The 12,931-nt window shown below is 36.8% G+C and overlaps 4 protein-coding genes across 6 annotated transcripts; 1 reads left to right on the forward strand and 3 right to left on the reverse strand.

Annotated features, from left to right (window-relative positions):
* Positions 1-1,344: 1,344 nt before the first annotated feature.
* On the reverse strand, positions 1,345-5,320 carry LOC135146367 (UDP-N-acetylhexosamine pyrophosphorylase-like protein 1). Its single transcript, XM_064078539.1, has 15 exons — positions 5,289-5,320; positions 4,674-4,988; positions 4,487-4,594; positions 4,354-4,419; positions 4,192-4,295; positions 3,936-4,089; positions 3,542-3,624; positions 3,314-3,418; positions 3,186-3,248; positions 2,923-3,018; positions 2,620-2,864; positions 2,484-2,566; positions 2,312-2,422; positions 1,759-1,834; positions 1,345-1,494 (listed from the first exon to the last, which is right to left on the reverse strand). The coding sequence occupies exons 2-15, from the start codon at positions 4,847-4,849 to the stop codon at positions 1,345-1,347; spliced, it is 1,620 nt and encodes a 539-aa protein (XP_063934609.1). The 5' UTR covers positions 4,850-4,988; positions 5,289-5,320.
* An 868-nt stretch (positions 5,321-6,188) lies between these two features.
* LOC135146375 (ribosome biogenesis protein wdr12-like) lies at positions 6,189-8,215 on the forward strand. The gene is made up of 12 exons (XM_064078549.1): positions 6,189-6,367; positions 6,429-6,517; positions 6,598-6,704; positions 6,763-6,884; positions 6,937-6,995; positions 7,049-7,144; positions 7,201-7,323; positions 7,375-7,434; positions 7,489-7,569; positions 7,622-7,727; positions 7,779-7,937; positions 7,998-8,215. The coding sequence occupies exons 1-12, from the start codon at positions 6,217-6,219 to the stop codon at positions 8,087-8,089; spliced, it is 1,245 nt and encodes a 414-aa protein (XP_063934619.1). The 5' UTR covers positions 6,189-6,216; the 3' UTR covers positions 8,090-8,215.
* Positions 8,008-10,491, reverse strand: LOC135146374 (exosome complex component 10-like). Of its 3 annotated transcripts, XM_064078548.1 has the most exons (15): positions 10,372-10,491; positions 10,215-10,302; positions 10,065-10,164; positions 9,913-10,003; positions 9,824-9,860; positions 9,571-9,771; positions 9,448-9,515; positions 9,340-9,397; positions 9,199-9,291; positions 9,022-9,142; positions 8,862-8,950; positions 8,733-8,804; positions 8,529-8,681; positions 8,381-8,477; positions 8,008-8,331 (listed from the first exon to the last, which is right to left on the reverse strand). In XM_064078548.1, the coding sequence occupies exons 1-15, from the start codon at positions 10,386-10,388 to the stop codon at positions 8,141-8,143; spliced, it is 1,476 nt and encodes a 491-aa protein (XP_063934618.1). In that variant the 5' UTR covers positions 10,389-10,491; the 3' UTR covers positions 8,008-8,140. The 3 variants fall into 3 exon arrangements, with proteins under 3 accessions (XP_063934618.1, XP_063934617.1, XP_063934616.1); XM_064078547.1 differs by having other exon boundaries at positions 8,748-8,804; positions 10,215-10,491; XM_064078546.1 differs by having other exon boundaries at positions 10,215-10,491.
* On the reverse strand, positions 10,447-11,972 carry LOC135146369 (exosome complex component 10-like). The gene is made up of 10 exons (XM_064078540.1): positions 11,931-11,972; positions 11,617-11,770; positions 11,451-11,551; positions 11,303-11,383; positions 11,150-11,233; positions 11,021-11,087; positions 10,872-10,946; positions 10,787-10,814; positions 10,639-10,733; positions 10,447-10,577 (listed from the first exon to the last, which is right to left on the reverse strand). The coding sequence occupies exons 2-10, from the start codon at positions 11,765-11,767 to the stop codon at positions 10,447-10,449; spliced, it is 813 nt and encodes a 270-aa protein (XP_063934610.1). The 5' UTR covers positions 11,768-11,770; positions 11,931-11,972.
* Positions 11,973-12,931: the final 959 nt, after the last annotated feature.

A 12,931-nucleotide genomic window follows, 5' to 3' on the forward strand; every position in this document is an offset into this window, starting at 1 on the left:
AGTAAGCTTTAAACCTTCCAATTGGCTGAGCGGCGCCCAGTAAATCTCTTTCTTTAAAATGGGCTCCAAGTAAACACTTGAGAAAAGTCATTATACATAATTTTCTGGTAAATATTTTTGTTAACCGCATTAACAACTATAGGGCAGGTGACTTTGTCGAGAAGTAAATCGCCAAGTTATCCGTATATAAGGCAATTCGCGTGTAAGGGTCGTTCGGCTGAGGCACGTCGCGTAGAAAAATGTCGAGAACATAGAAAAAAATTATACATGATGATAATCTTAAAAAAAAATTAATTTTATCTTATTAGAAGATAGTGACAACCATTAGCTGGCAAGGCGATCTGTCTTATTACACCCTGTTATTCAAATGGCATGATCTTGACTAGGAACTATATAACCTTACCCGAAATTACTAACTTTTCTTTAGAAAAGCTGAAAAATAGTTAAGGGAAAAATACTGTCCATTCAAGGAAGTTCTTACAATTGCATTTGCGATGGCCAAAAATAAGAAATTTAAAGTTAAGTTACTTTGCACTCATTTATGCTCTAGCTTAAGTATTGGGGTGTATGCAGCGTTGAAACCAACGACACGTGGTAGTTGATTTAATCTTTGTTTTGGCTATTAAAGTTAACTTCGCTTATCAAGCCCTATAGGCCAAACAATTAGAAGAAATAAAAGCGTTTTGTCGGCGCTGTGGAAAAGTCGAACCTTTGTACCCTTTTTAACGGATTAACCTGCCCAAATGGGGGTTCACCTAAGAGCACCTTTTCTTTTGCACTTGGAGAATTTTTTTTTTAATTGAGGCCCCCGAGGTGGGGCAAATAAAAATTCTTAACAGATTTTAACCCCTTGTAGATTAATGATTACTTTGCTTACCACTTGCCACCTAAGTTCAACTTGCAAGAGTAGGACCATGGAAACTGACCCTAAAAGACAGCCTCGGTCTCTATAACAATCTCTAGTAAGTTTGGGTACCATAGTTTAACGGATTAGGCAGTAAAAAAAACAAGAAAAGTGGTACACTTAGTTACCAGTAAACGTTAAGTTAAGCATGTGTTGCGCGATCTTTTTGTTGGACAAAAAAGTGTTCATTCTAGATGTAAGAAGTTTATTTGTGGTTAGATAGGTAAGTAAACATTTTTCTTAACTGTTTTATTTTGAAATATTAGTTGGGATATATAGAATCAAATTTTAAAAAAATATATTGGACTTTAAAGTATAGTTTCCACATAGGAAGTGATTTCGCAGAAAAAAAATTTATTTTAAACCCCGGAGTTTTGCCTGTTAAAGGGTTAACAGGTTCTTCAGCCTCTTGCTGGTTGCTAGCAAAATGGCGTAGTTGTTTAATCGTACCACAAAGAGTAGTCGTCGAGGTTCACACCCCCTATTAGTTTCAGTTTTTTGGCAAGGACACTTATAGAGGCTTCAGGGCGGACCACACCTTCAGCAGAAGGCGATGGAAGCCGTTCTTTTAAAGTTGAAAAAGCGCCTGACTACAAACATAGCTTCCTAGACCCTTTGCCCTGGCCTTGCACAAAGCGCTCAACTCTTACTATAAGCTCTAAGAGCTTAATCTTTATTTGATCAACGTGAGTCGGTTGGATTCTTCCCAATACATAAATATATTTTTTTAAAAAATTTAATTATACAGCTTGATACTTTGTCCGTCAACTATCATTTACAAATCCATAAAGTTTAAATATTAAGTTTTGAATAATATGGTTTTTAATGTATTGACAAGGGTCCAACAGACTCACCTTAACCAGATAAGGATTAAATACGTAAACCTTCAAACCGAGATCAAGAGCTGCCGTTGTAGCCCAGCAGTTAAAACTATTGACCGCATACCAGAAGTCGTGGGTTGGATTCCTGCCGACTCGATTCTCTTTTCAGGTCATTGATGGTTGCGTATGTAATCGGGCCCCAATAAATTCCAATATAATGGGCGGCACATAAATCCAGGTATGCTTATGTGCTGTAGTGTATTACTCTCCATGCTAAAATGTTATGATTCCGCCTTAGTGTTTATACTACCTACGCACAATAATATTGTACCTTGTATATAGTTTTTCAAGTAAACAACCAATTTTTAAAGAAAATTTAATATATATAAATCTATCCTGTAGAAAACAAGGTCGCGATATTTTGGTATAATCTAAAAAACGGTGCTTGAGTACAGTGTGTTATAATTTACCATAAAAAGCACAAACTCAATTACGCAAGACTGTAATCCTCTTACCCTTAGGCAGCAGCGTTAAGAAAATTATAGAAAAGCTAAAGACTCTTTATATTACAAAGGGGCAAACAAGCCTCTTATTATTGTAGCCTTCCAGATTTTCGCCAGCGTAGGAAGTCAGGGGGGACACCTCGCACTCGTCACTCTGGGCCTTGTCTACTTTAGCACCCGCTCGAGTAAGATATCTTTCGAGATTATAAACCAAGCGACTAGCGTTAACTCGACAAGAAGTTTGACGCTTATTACCTTTCGCATAGAGACAAGTAATCTTTCCTGCAGTGTTCCGGAGTCGACTCCGCACTACCGCTTGCATTTTTTAACGGTGAAAACTGATAACATTAATAGCAATTTTCTAAAGAAGATTTATAGAAACTATTCTAACCTCCTCTGACCTCTCAACTAAATAAACTGCCAGGTCGTCTGAAAATTCCAAAGCATCAAATATGAACATCTCTAGTTTGAGGCCGTTGGGTTCTTTAGGGAGAAGAACATCGCCGTGACTATCAACGTGAGGAATGGACTTTCTTGCTACGTGTAGAGGAAGCTCGCACTCCCGCACCATCCGTTCCACAAACTGCAACGTAAAATAGTGGTTGCAGATGTTGCCTGCATTGTACAACAGTTCTCCTGTAAAGACGAGAGCAGTGCGTAATCACTACTTGTAGTCTTATATAAACAAGCGCACCCTCAGGGTCGCGAGCGTAAGCGTCTCCTTCTTGAATCTCACTGTACTCCACGGCACCAAATTTTCCGTTTATTTTGCAAATTACACCAATTTTTTCTTATAAGAAAAGTGATAGCAATGATAAAAATTCAAAGTTTATAAAAGTTTTGTAACATTTACGTACTAAGTTTCAGATGAACTCTTTAATTATTTTCAAGTGTAAAAAATATTTTTAATAAAAAAATTTGTGTACATTGTTTTAATATTGTTGAAGTTTAACTTACCCAGAGGAGAAGATTTTGTGACAACTTTAACCGCGCAACTGACGCGAGAGGATATGGAGTAGCCTTAAAAATTTATAAGGAAAAGCACTATAATAGTAGGAAAAAGCGTAAGCCCTTTACGCTACTACCTAAAAAGCACGGATCAGCTACACGCACCAACACGTTATCTACGCAATAAACGTGAAGATAACAAATGCCTCTTTTTTTCATATCGTCCAACGCTCCGGAAGTTTCTATAAAAATAGTAAACACGCGTCGGTTAAAGTTTGAAGGGATAGATATAATCTTTAGCCAGAAGTCTCTGGCTTTACTACTAAAACTCAACAGCTAGTTGAATCTTTTGCATAAGAGAGCACCAAGAGCTTTAAAAAGGCCGCCGTTTCCGTCAGGAGCCTCGGCTATGCTCGTTCGACTTTCCAATAAGATTTTTCCCTCAAAACTATTGATGTTGTTATAACGGTGTTAATATCATCATATTAGCGAAGGTCTCAACGAAACCAAGTAAACGTTACAAGTTTTTGCTTTTAAAAAAGGGAATCTTTACTACTGTGTTTATACACCAACTTATTTCTCAGGAATATTAAATAAAATTATAAAAGAAAGCTATTGCAGTGAGTAACAAGAGCAGGTAGCAAACTTATTAGCTTTTCTGGCACACACGAGATAAAGCAGTGAGTTACCTACACACTGTACATAAATTTACAACTAAACAGCTGTGTTTGCAATTTTAAAGCAGTGCTCAAGCCATACCTAAAGCAAGGCAGTGTATGTTGACTGAAAAAGTAGACATTTGAGGGATTTAAGTCAAAAAAGTTATTTTTTTCAAAATATTTTTTAGTTTCCTCGTGAGTTTTGGGGGAAGTCATAATATAAAATGGGATAAGAAAGCCGCCGCTTAAAAATTCTAATATAAAGTTGAAAAAAGGAATCTAAATATTACAGTTTAGTAGCTGTTGATGTACATTCAATCTCTATATAAAAAAATAGTAAAAACTCAAATACTTACGCACTCTTTTAATTCTCTCTGCTTGAATCTGAAATAAAGTCTTTTTACTGGGAAGTCCTATATCAAACATACCTTTAGGAAGATCAGATCCCAACCTTGTTCCTGTATTATATAAGTATGTTAAAAGGTGTTGACAATAATAAGTCGGTAAAAAAAATCCCTTGGCCTCCAGCTAAAAGAACAACCGCAAGCTTACTTTCAGTGATGGCCCTTAAACCACGCTCTCTCCTTTTTAAAATAGGATAGAAGGAGAATTAAATATAGAAAGTTTAATAAAAAGAGATTTAATAAGTGCCATTCTTGTAGCTTTTCCTTTGAGGTGTTCTTAACAACTTGAGTATTCAAACTGGGTACGGGTTCCAATTTGTAAGGAATTTTATTATTATCCATTTTTTGCAGAGCACTAAAAATTAGTTTCTTAAAAAAAATTACTTTGTTATAAATGTATAGGAGGAAATATTATACTTCTAAGTAAACCATACTTATTAAATTTCTCCTTAATTTCTAAAAGTCTGTACTTGGAAATGGATTGTATTAGTTTATTCTTTTCTTCGAAATCAAGTTTATCCCAAAATTCAAACAAATGATATTGACCAGCAGCATCTGCCTCTTCCTTCAGTAAGTGCACCGTATTTTCTTCCTCAGTGCTCAGGGTCATCCTTTAGGCGATTACCGAGAGCATCAACAAACTTGTTTCAGCTTATTTCAGTCCGATTCTTATCTACCACTAGACGACGAATATTACTACCACTCTAGAAACTCCATCTTAAAATGTCGGCGGTTATTTGTTAAATATTCTTTTTTTAAAAAAAAAAAAAATCAATAATTTTCATCGTTAATCCTTTAAAAAGAGAACACAATAGTGTGAAAGTATACATTTAACAGAAATAATAATAGGTGCAACCTGTAGACTTTTACTTTTAAAAAAAAACTAACGATATTTACAAATGAATAATATATATTATATGCGACGACCATATTTATTTTGTGATCTTAAACTTAATTAGATAACACAATTGAACTAAGAGACAAGCTTTTCTAATTGAGAAAAAAAGGACCTTCGGAACAAGAAATCAAAATAACCGCAAACTTACAACCTTGAATATGCACATCAGTGCTCTTAATCGTTGGGCCACGGAAACAACTCTCAATCCCGTTCTAATGGTCTTAACGTATTCACCTGCGGTTTTAACAGTCCTCGTGTAAATAGCAGAAAACAAATTGATATGAACAAAGTAACATTAGAAATAATATAAAATGAAATGATAAACCCTGAGAAGGACCCATTTAAAGTATTAAAAATTAATTTATACTAAACAGAAAAAGAAAAAACTTTTAAACATTAACAACGGGTTATTGAATTTACAAAAATTATAAAAAACAATAAGCGGCGCCTGAACTTTATTTCCTTACTAAGTTAAAACATGAAGGCACTACACATGCTACCTCTTTAGAAGGTAATGACTTAATAAAAGGGTTAATTATAAAGATTCAACTATAAATAAGCATAAAGAATTTAGTTTTTTATATCTTTGAAGTTAAAAAGTAATTTTTCCAATTATAAAATTTAAATATAAGGTTCACTGTAAAGCTACTTTTTAAGAAGGCTACTGTAGCGTAGGTAAAGCTAATTAAGTTTAAACAAATTTAGTGTAGAACTAAAACCATTTGTAGAAGAGTGTAGAGAACTCAATCAAAAAGTAAAATCTATATAAAGCATGCTAGGTCGGAACAGAAATCCTTATCATAAGCAAGTAAAACTTATATAGTTTCTGTGTTAAATGGTATGAAAATTGACAATCTTTTATAATATTACACTATTGATTAATGATAAATTGATATGAAACTACAACTGCGTGAAAGTAGGGGTTGGCTGTTTTCCGCTTTGTTAATAAATTCCACGTGTATCTGATTTGCCCAAACAAAACATGGCGTGAGTTATTAACCACATAGCCATTTAGTTTGTGAGTCTGCATATTTGTATATCTTAGCCTATTTATACATGATTAGTAAATAATATGATACATGGTTGAATTAAAAAATAATATTACTACAGTACGAGTTAGTTTTCATGCTTTACAGAAGCAGTATACCGTTACCGAACTACCTGTGAGTGTGCCCCTGGGGTTAAAAAGATATGGCTTGAGTGAGATCATTAATCACCTTTTGGAACTGGGTGCTTTATATTTATTCTTTATATATTTTTTTACTTACATATATTTCATTTGTTATTTAAGATCCTATTGTCCCTTTTGACATCTTTGTGAACGGTAAATATCTTAATTCAACTTTAGCCTCAGCAATAGAAGAGCATGGTCTTTCTACTGTACGCTTATTTCCACTTTTAATTCATACCTTTATGTACAAAAATATTTAAAATTTTGGCTCTTGGGGTTTCTTTTATAGGAGACGGTTATTACACTTAAGTTTTGCGAAGCTTTTCGAGCGCCGTCAGCAAAATTTCAAGCATCCGTTAGTGATTGGGTTTCTTCGATAGCATTTCTGAGTTCAAAGTTGACTCTCTTTTTTTTTAATTTATTTCTTGTAAATTTTTCTTTTTTACTACCACAGTCTATGCATTGCTGGTTTGTATGATAGCACAGTAGAGATTTGGGATACAAATACCAATGTTTTAGTGCATAAAAGTTCATTCCATACAAATTGCATTAAGTCCGTAGCGTTAATTTCTTCAGGTAATACTTTTTACTTTAGAGCTTAATCTGTGTTCACAGTGTTTCCTTTTAGATGCAAATAAATACATATGCATTACTTCTTCGTTGGACCAGCTTGCAACTATTTTTGAAGTATTGTTATTAAAGCCTGACTAACTTCCCTCCTAGCTACTCATTTTCGAAAGTACGACGCTCTGACTCAAGTCGTTAGCCCGTTGTATATTTTGAGTGGCCATGTGGCATCCGTGGAGGACGTCGCTGTGAATCCTAGGAAAACTCACGTGTTTACCCAAAGTGTTAACTTACTATGAAGTACTTACTTAGCACTGCCACGCAGGTAGTCACCAGCAGTTGGGATTTGTCTCTGCGGTTGTGGGACTCTTCCTTTGAAGAAGAAAAGTACGAAAGCTATGCAGCCAAACGCTCTCACGCAAAGATCCCCTCTTCATGTCCAGAGCGAGTCCTTCTTGCACTGCCAAATTGTTCTATTGATTTAACGTGACTCTCGCAGGAAAGCATAGCGTTGTACGAAGGCCACTCAGGGGCGGTGACCGGCTGCCTATGGACGGATGTCGAGTTTTATAGAAGTCATATTTAGAGTATTCTCTCATTTCTAAGCAAGCAGGAGTCTTCTTTTGCGAGCTGCAGCTGGGACCACTCCATACGACTTTGGGATGTTGAAGCCGCCACCAGTACTCAAATACTGGTTGTTGCAGTTTTTTTAAGTGGATATGCTGTCCTTTGAACGCCGTGATTAGGTGGGACCCACTGCACTGAACGACTTGGCAGCCTCTCCGGATTCCCGCCTGTTTGCCACTGCAAGTTCTGATTCTACGGTGAGAGTATGGGACCCCCGCGCCCAGGGTACAAGCGCAGCTTTTATCGGAAAGTCTGCCATTCATGCACATATAAAAGGGTCGGTGATCGCACTCACGCTTCCTGCGGGACATACGAGTCTGGTGACGTGCGTCTCCTGGGATCCTGCAAAGTGCAACCAATTTGTTAGCGGCTCTTATGACAGGAAAATTAACGTGTGGGATTTGCGCTCTTCTTTGCCGCTTCACCAAATGAACGGTTTTAACGATTCTCTTATCTTATTGAATAGTAAAGTTGTTAGTATAGTATGGTTGGTAGAACACTCCGATGATGTGCTATGCGTAGTTTGTTCGGATGACGGCATCATTGCTAGCGGCTCGAAGGACCAAACTATTGTTTTCAGAAAGTAGTTGTGCTAGAAAGTTTGGGAATTATCATTCCCTCCTGCAATAAAGTACGCTTTATTGAGGCTTCGATTGGGAGGGCCATGTCTCATGGCCACCAGTTTTTTGCCTCTTGTCCCCTCTGACGTTAACATCGATAACTTTGCTTGATGTCTTACGAAAATGCTTAAGCATCTTCACTGAGTTCGCCTTAATTAATGGTTTTCTCTTATTACACGCGCCCGAATCGACTTTACATAGAGCATTTCCTACTAAAGCGATTGAGTCACACGCAGAAAACGCAGATTATTACTAAACCTTTAATTCTCACAGCCCTTGCATAATCAAATGGCTCTACGCTAGGAGCTCGCCTCTTCTGCTTCTTTTTTGTAAAATAGTTTCCCTGCTCCGCTAACTACACAGCGAAGACTAAGAGACGGAGGTTTTTGATTAATCATACCATTACCATGATATTCGTTTCTAAATTATCCCCCTCAAGTTTTGCTTGCATCTGCCTTTCCTTAACTCCATTGTTTGCCATCAAAGTAGCGACTTCACTGTCGTTATTTTTTTTAATGTTTGCATCTTTTCCTTCGTATCTCAAGCGGTCCACCAGGGCCTGAATATAAATAATCGACGCTCTGTTGTAGCCAGAGGCAAGTAGAATTACAGCAGAATAAGCAACGTATGGGTCTTGGAAACCCTTCAGTATATCAACAAGGACAGAACCTTTGAATGGCGCCTGCATAACACTGTCTCTCAGTGGGGCAGGCGGTTTTATATAGTAGGAATAGCCGACCTTCTCGGGGAGAGGATGGAAAAGAGCTAGTACCCTGGAGCCCTCTCCTCCACTTTCAAAGACTGGTTGGCATCTCCCCAGTCGCCCACCTTTAGCCCGCCGTAAGGAGGGGGAGGGGGCAGGGTTTGTTTAGTTAGTATATCGCAAAAAACGCCAAAACCAAAGGGGCTTAATGAGTCTGTGAGATCCATCCCGGGCAGAAATTGATCTCTCTTGTTAGCAGAATGCCCAACGGCGGGTAACGGCTCTTCCGACACCAGACGCAATTGTTCTTCATTAATCTGTTTCAGACGAATGGCTTATAATTTGCGTAAAGTCTGAAAGTGGGCATCCCGACATGCTTTCTGGCTCGGGATATAATAGTAATCAGCTGGTTGACGTGGGTCTTAACATGAAGAGGAACGGGGCTACAGAGCCGTAGGAGACTCGCCTGTGAAGCTTGTAAGAAAAACTTAATATCGGATATTAGCAGGTGCACCTTATCGTCAGGGAGATGCTCGGCTATTTGGAAGAGCAGGTGGTTTTGGAGGATATAGCTAAAGAGCATAGTTATGGCGTTTACAGGCAGCAGTGACGGTACTCTAACCTCGGGCTTTCATCCTCTTCCCGTGAAACTTGATCTCTCCAATCGTAAAGGGCCTTAAAAACGCTCATCTAAAAACATTGACACAGTAACCATTCCTTTGCAGTGCAACTGCCATAAAGCGACTTGCTGCTTTGTATAGCGCCGATTGTACTTCAAATACAAGTCCTGATACTTCTTCTCGTGCCACACACTCTTCTCGTACTTCTTCAAGCATATGGATGTGCTTCTTTCCCACACAGCCCGGAGGAGGTTGCCGGACTCATTCGACCTCAAAAGCAGTTCATTTTTGAAACAGTCGTAGATGTAAAGCAGATAGTGGGTGTCCTACAGAAACTGAACAAACCAAGGCAGGCGTGGATCGGAATAACGAGAGAACCTCCCGGGCGTACCGCCTCATGTCTTCTGGAAGTGGCCTGCAAACGGGTTAGTTGGAGGAAGCCAGCCCGCGACCAGCAAAGGTTCAACCTGACCCGCCAATCAGCTAACTGGTATTGCTTATCTGCATCGACCTGGCAGAAATGCTTGAGAAGATACGCCAGAGAATAGCGGGGATATCCTACTCGTTTCAACACGAGGGGAAGCAAGGAATGGAAGGCAAAGCTACAATACATCGCCACCTAAAACGCGGGCGGCCTGCCCGGTGTCGAACATGTTCACCACGTAAAGACCGAAGTCTCGCTGGAGCCATACAATGTCCATATCGGCTCCGTGGAAGACCTGCTAAGTAGTTGGGCCTCGAGGAATAGAGGGGAGTAATGCTCTTAAACCTTTACGATGTTGGAATCAGTAAAGACTTCCAGAAGCAGAGGGATGTGAGCCCTCAACGTGAGCGTGTCAACTAGAAAATCGCGCTCCCTTAAAAAAATATAATCCGCAGCACTGAAAGTGAAAGCAACAAAAAAAAAAGATAAAGGGAGCTGGCACCTCGTCGAGATCTGCATCAAGCAAACAAACCCCGAAAACGAGCGTTGTTTATGGGCCTATAGAGAAAGCGGTGTTTTATAAGATGAGTTCTTTAAAAGGGTAAAAGCTTTTTTCCTCCAAGTCCACAGCAATTTCAGAAACAGACTGTAAATAAGTGCACAACTCTTGCAACGTTGTGAGAGTGTCAACGTAAAAAATTGGACTGCCTTGTAAAAGAATACCATCAGTGCAAGTACAAATAAATATTTAATAAATATGGCTTTAAACCTTTTAAATCTTGAAATTTCTGTGGAACAACCTCCTGCATTTGCTTTTGAGACACCGTAAAAGTAGTTAACTCGAATTCGTACGGATGCGCATAACTTTTAGGAAAATAGATAAATTACATGAGCTAGTTTAGTAAAAAAAGGCGTACGAGTTGGTTTCCTCATCAAAGATAGGAGCTACGTATCAAGCAGAAAAATTAAAAAAATATTATTTAATATTGAGAGAGAATGAACTAAAGTCTTCAGAAGCCGCATTAAGTTTCCTCTTGAGTTTGGGTACGAAAGGGCTGTTGCTATTGTCTATTTTTTCTAGATGCAAATAAATTAAACTTTATTAATCGAAAGTAAAAAAAAACATTTTTATAAGTAATTTAGTAAATTACCCGGAAAGAAAATTTGTGGCTTTGGTATATTTTTTGTATTAAGCGAAATTGGCTTCTTCAAATGTGTCTATGAAAAAGTGGAGGATGAAACTGCGAAACGAAGATTTAGGGCGCATACAAGAAGTCAACCTTCATAGTAAAACTTTGTTGGTTCCCTGAACAAGTTAAGGGATTGTTTTTAATCCCTTTAATATTTAAGTCGATAGTTGTATCCTGTTAAAGATAACTTGTAAGAAACCCTTCCCGTGTAAGATTTAAATAAATTAAAAAAAAAACAGGCACCACTTGCTCAAGTAAGTGGTCTAGAAAGTCAACCACAACATTAAACTGTTCGTCGAAGAAAGTTTGGCAGCTTAAGGAAAGCTTTTTTTATTATGAAATTAAAAAAATATATTGTTAGACTATAAATAAGAAGTATGGTTATAAGTACGTTCTCGGTGCTTGGAACCAAAAGAAAAAGTTCATCTATTAAATTCGCTAGTTTTTCTTGTAATCGGTGGAGTTTTAAATCAAAAAAACTAAAGCTGCGATCTTATTTTTCAAATAATTAAAAGTTACTGTTAAAACGAATTATAACAAAGTGTGAAGCTCTATACAAAAGGCTCCATTTCGTTCGGTAGGAATTCCATTCGACTTCTGAATGCCATGAACTAAAGAGAAAAATAAACTCTTACAATATTGTTCCAAATTCTCATTGTCCCTTACAAAAGTAAATTTCGAGTCCAGTTTGTCTGTAGCATGTTCCATTACCTCGATTATATAAGAAGGGCTATATAACCCAGTACAATAATATTATAAGGGAACTATAATAATAAAAATTTCACTGAAGTAGAAGAAATCATTTGTTAATTTTTACGTAATAAAGATAAAAAAAAAGTATAAAAAAATATATAAAAAGATGATGTAATACCTAATGAAACGTTGAAAAAAAGTTTTTGTAATTTTAAGTAGTACACCCCCAAACAAAGCCATCAGGGCCAAAATAAGGCAAAGCAATGAATCGTGGTCCAAGAGGGCTCGGGCGAGTGGCCGAGATCACGCCATATTTGGTATAAAACTTCAATATTAAATGTGCTTACAAGTAGCATTATCCTGTATAACCCTTTTTTTTTGTGATATTTGCCTAGTGTGAACACTTGTAATAGGTTTGTGGTAAAAGATAAAAATTAACTTAAATGTAACAAGTAGGTTTTTAACCGTTTATTGCAACTTAAAAACTCTTTTTTTAAATCTTAATATCGCACCCTTATTTTCATTATTCTTATTATTTTTACATATAATCCCCTATATAGTAATCGATACTTTGGAAACTTGAGAACGTCACTTCCATTCATAGTTTTTTAACACAACTTTTAAAAACTGATTTTTTGTTCATTAACGGTATTAGCGGATTTCTATTAAGCTTTTAACTTAAAAGCAAGTATGGCAAGTTTGATCTCTTGTAACTTTTTTAAAGTCTAATTTCTTTGTGCTACCGACTAAAACGGGTTAGGTGATTGTCTTTGTAAACTTTACTAACATCTAAAGCACTGACAATAAATTAAGGTTTAGTCCAAAGGTAACAAGGAGTAGCAGGTAAAGAGGGTTTGCTAACAGATTATAATATTTTTATCAGTATAAATTTCGTTTATGTTCTTAATTTTTATTATAGGTTGAATAAAAACTTTACTTTCATGGCAATAAAGATAAAGGTACGTTTTTCTCTACTTTTTTTTAATCACTTATCAAATTAATGGCGTAGAAATATTGTTTGAACGTTGCTGCCATGGTTACTCAGATAATAATAAATATTTATTTTAAAAATCCAAATTTTTTTAAATTAAAAAAAAGTAAGTTCTCGTCTTTAGACTTTAACGTAGAATATAATACTTTTGCCAAGTTTAATAGGTTTTCATAAGTAGTAGTACGCTT

Source organism: Zophobas morio, unplaced genomic scaffold (genome assembly GCF_036711695.1).
Source record: "Zophobas morio isolate AGI-343-1 ecotype UQ-CSIRO unplaced genomic scaffold, CSIRO_AGI_Zmor_V1 ptg000224l, whole genome shotgun sequence".
NCBI classification, from domain to species: domain Eukaryota; kingdom Metazoa; phylum Arthropoda; class Insecta; order Coleoptera; family Tenebrionidae; genus Zophobas; species Zophobas morio.

What these genes read in the sequence shown, in the direction of transcription:
- LOC135146374 (XM_064078546.1), bottom strand. Translation starts at nt 10,388, where the DNA reads ATGCAGATCTCGACGAGGTGCCAGCTCCCTTTATCTTTTTTTTTTGTT. An exon ending in TGAGGCGGTACGCCCGGGAG is followed by an intron (nt 9,772 to 9,823) that starts GTTCTCTCGTTA and finishes CAGTTTCTGTAG; the next exon opens with GACACCCACTATCTGCTTTA. An exon ending in ATTTAGAAACGAATATCATG is followed by an intron (nt 8,478 to 8,528) that starts GTAATGGTATGA and finishes TTCGCTGTGTAG; the next exon opens with TTAGCGGAGCAGGGAAACTA.
- LOC135146367 (XM_064078539.1), bottom strand. Translation starts at nt 4,849, where the DNA reads ATGACCCTGAGCACTGAGGAAGAAAATACGGTGCACTTACTGAAGGAA. An exon ending in AAGGAAAAGCTACAAGAATG is followed by an intron (nt 4,420 to 4,486) that starts GCACTTATTAAA and finishes TATTTTAAAAAG; the next exon opens with GAGAGAGCGTGGTTTAAGGG. An exon ending in TACTTGTCTCTATGCGAAAG is followed by an intron (nt 2,423 to 2,483) that starts GTAATAAGCGTC and finishes TAATCTCGAAAG; the next exon opens with ATATCTTACTCGAGCGGGTG.
- LOC135146375 (XM_064078549.1), top strand. Translation starts at nt 6,217, where the DNA reads ATGGTTGAATTAAAAAATAATATTACTACAGTACGAGTTAGTTTTCAT. An exon ending in AGCTTGCAACTATTTTTGAA is followed by an intron (nt 6,996 to 7,048) that starts GTATTGTTATTA and finishes CATTTTCGAAAG; the next exon opens with TACGACGCTCTGACTCAAGT. An exon ending in ATGGGACCCCCGCGCCCAGG is followed by an intron (nt 7,728 to 7,778) that starts GTACAAGCGCAG and finishes CACATATAAAAG; the next exon opens with GGTCGGTGATCGCACTCACG.
- LOC135146369 (XM_064078540.1), bottom strand. Translation starts at nt 11,767, where the DNA reads ATGGAACATGCTACAGACAAACTGGACTCGAAATTTACTTTTGTAAGG. An exon ending in ACCACTTACTTGAGCAAGTG is followed by an intron (nt 11,234 to 11,302) that starts GTGCCTGTTTTT and finishes TATCTTTAACAG; the next exon opens with GATACAACTATCGACTTAAA. An exon ending in AACAAAGTTTTACTATGAAG is followed by an intron (nt 11,088 to 11,149) that starts GTTGACTTCTTG and finishes ACTTTTTCATAG; the next exon opens with ACACATTTGAAGAAGCCAAT.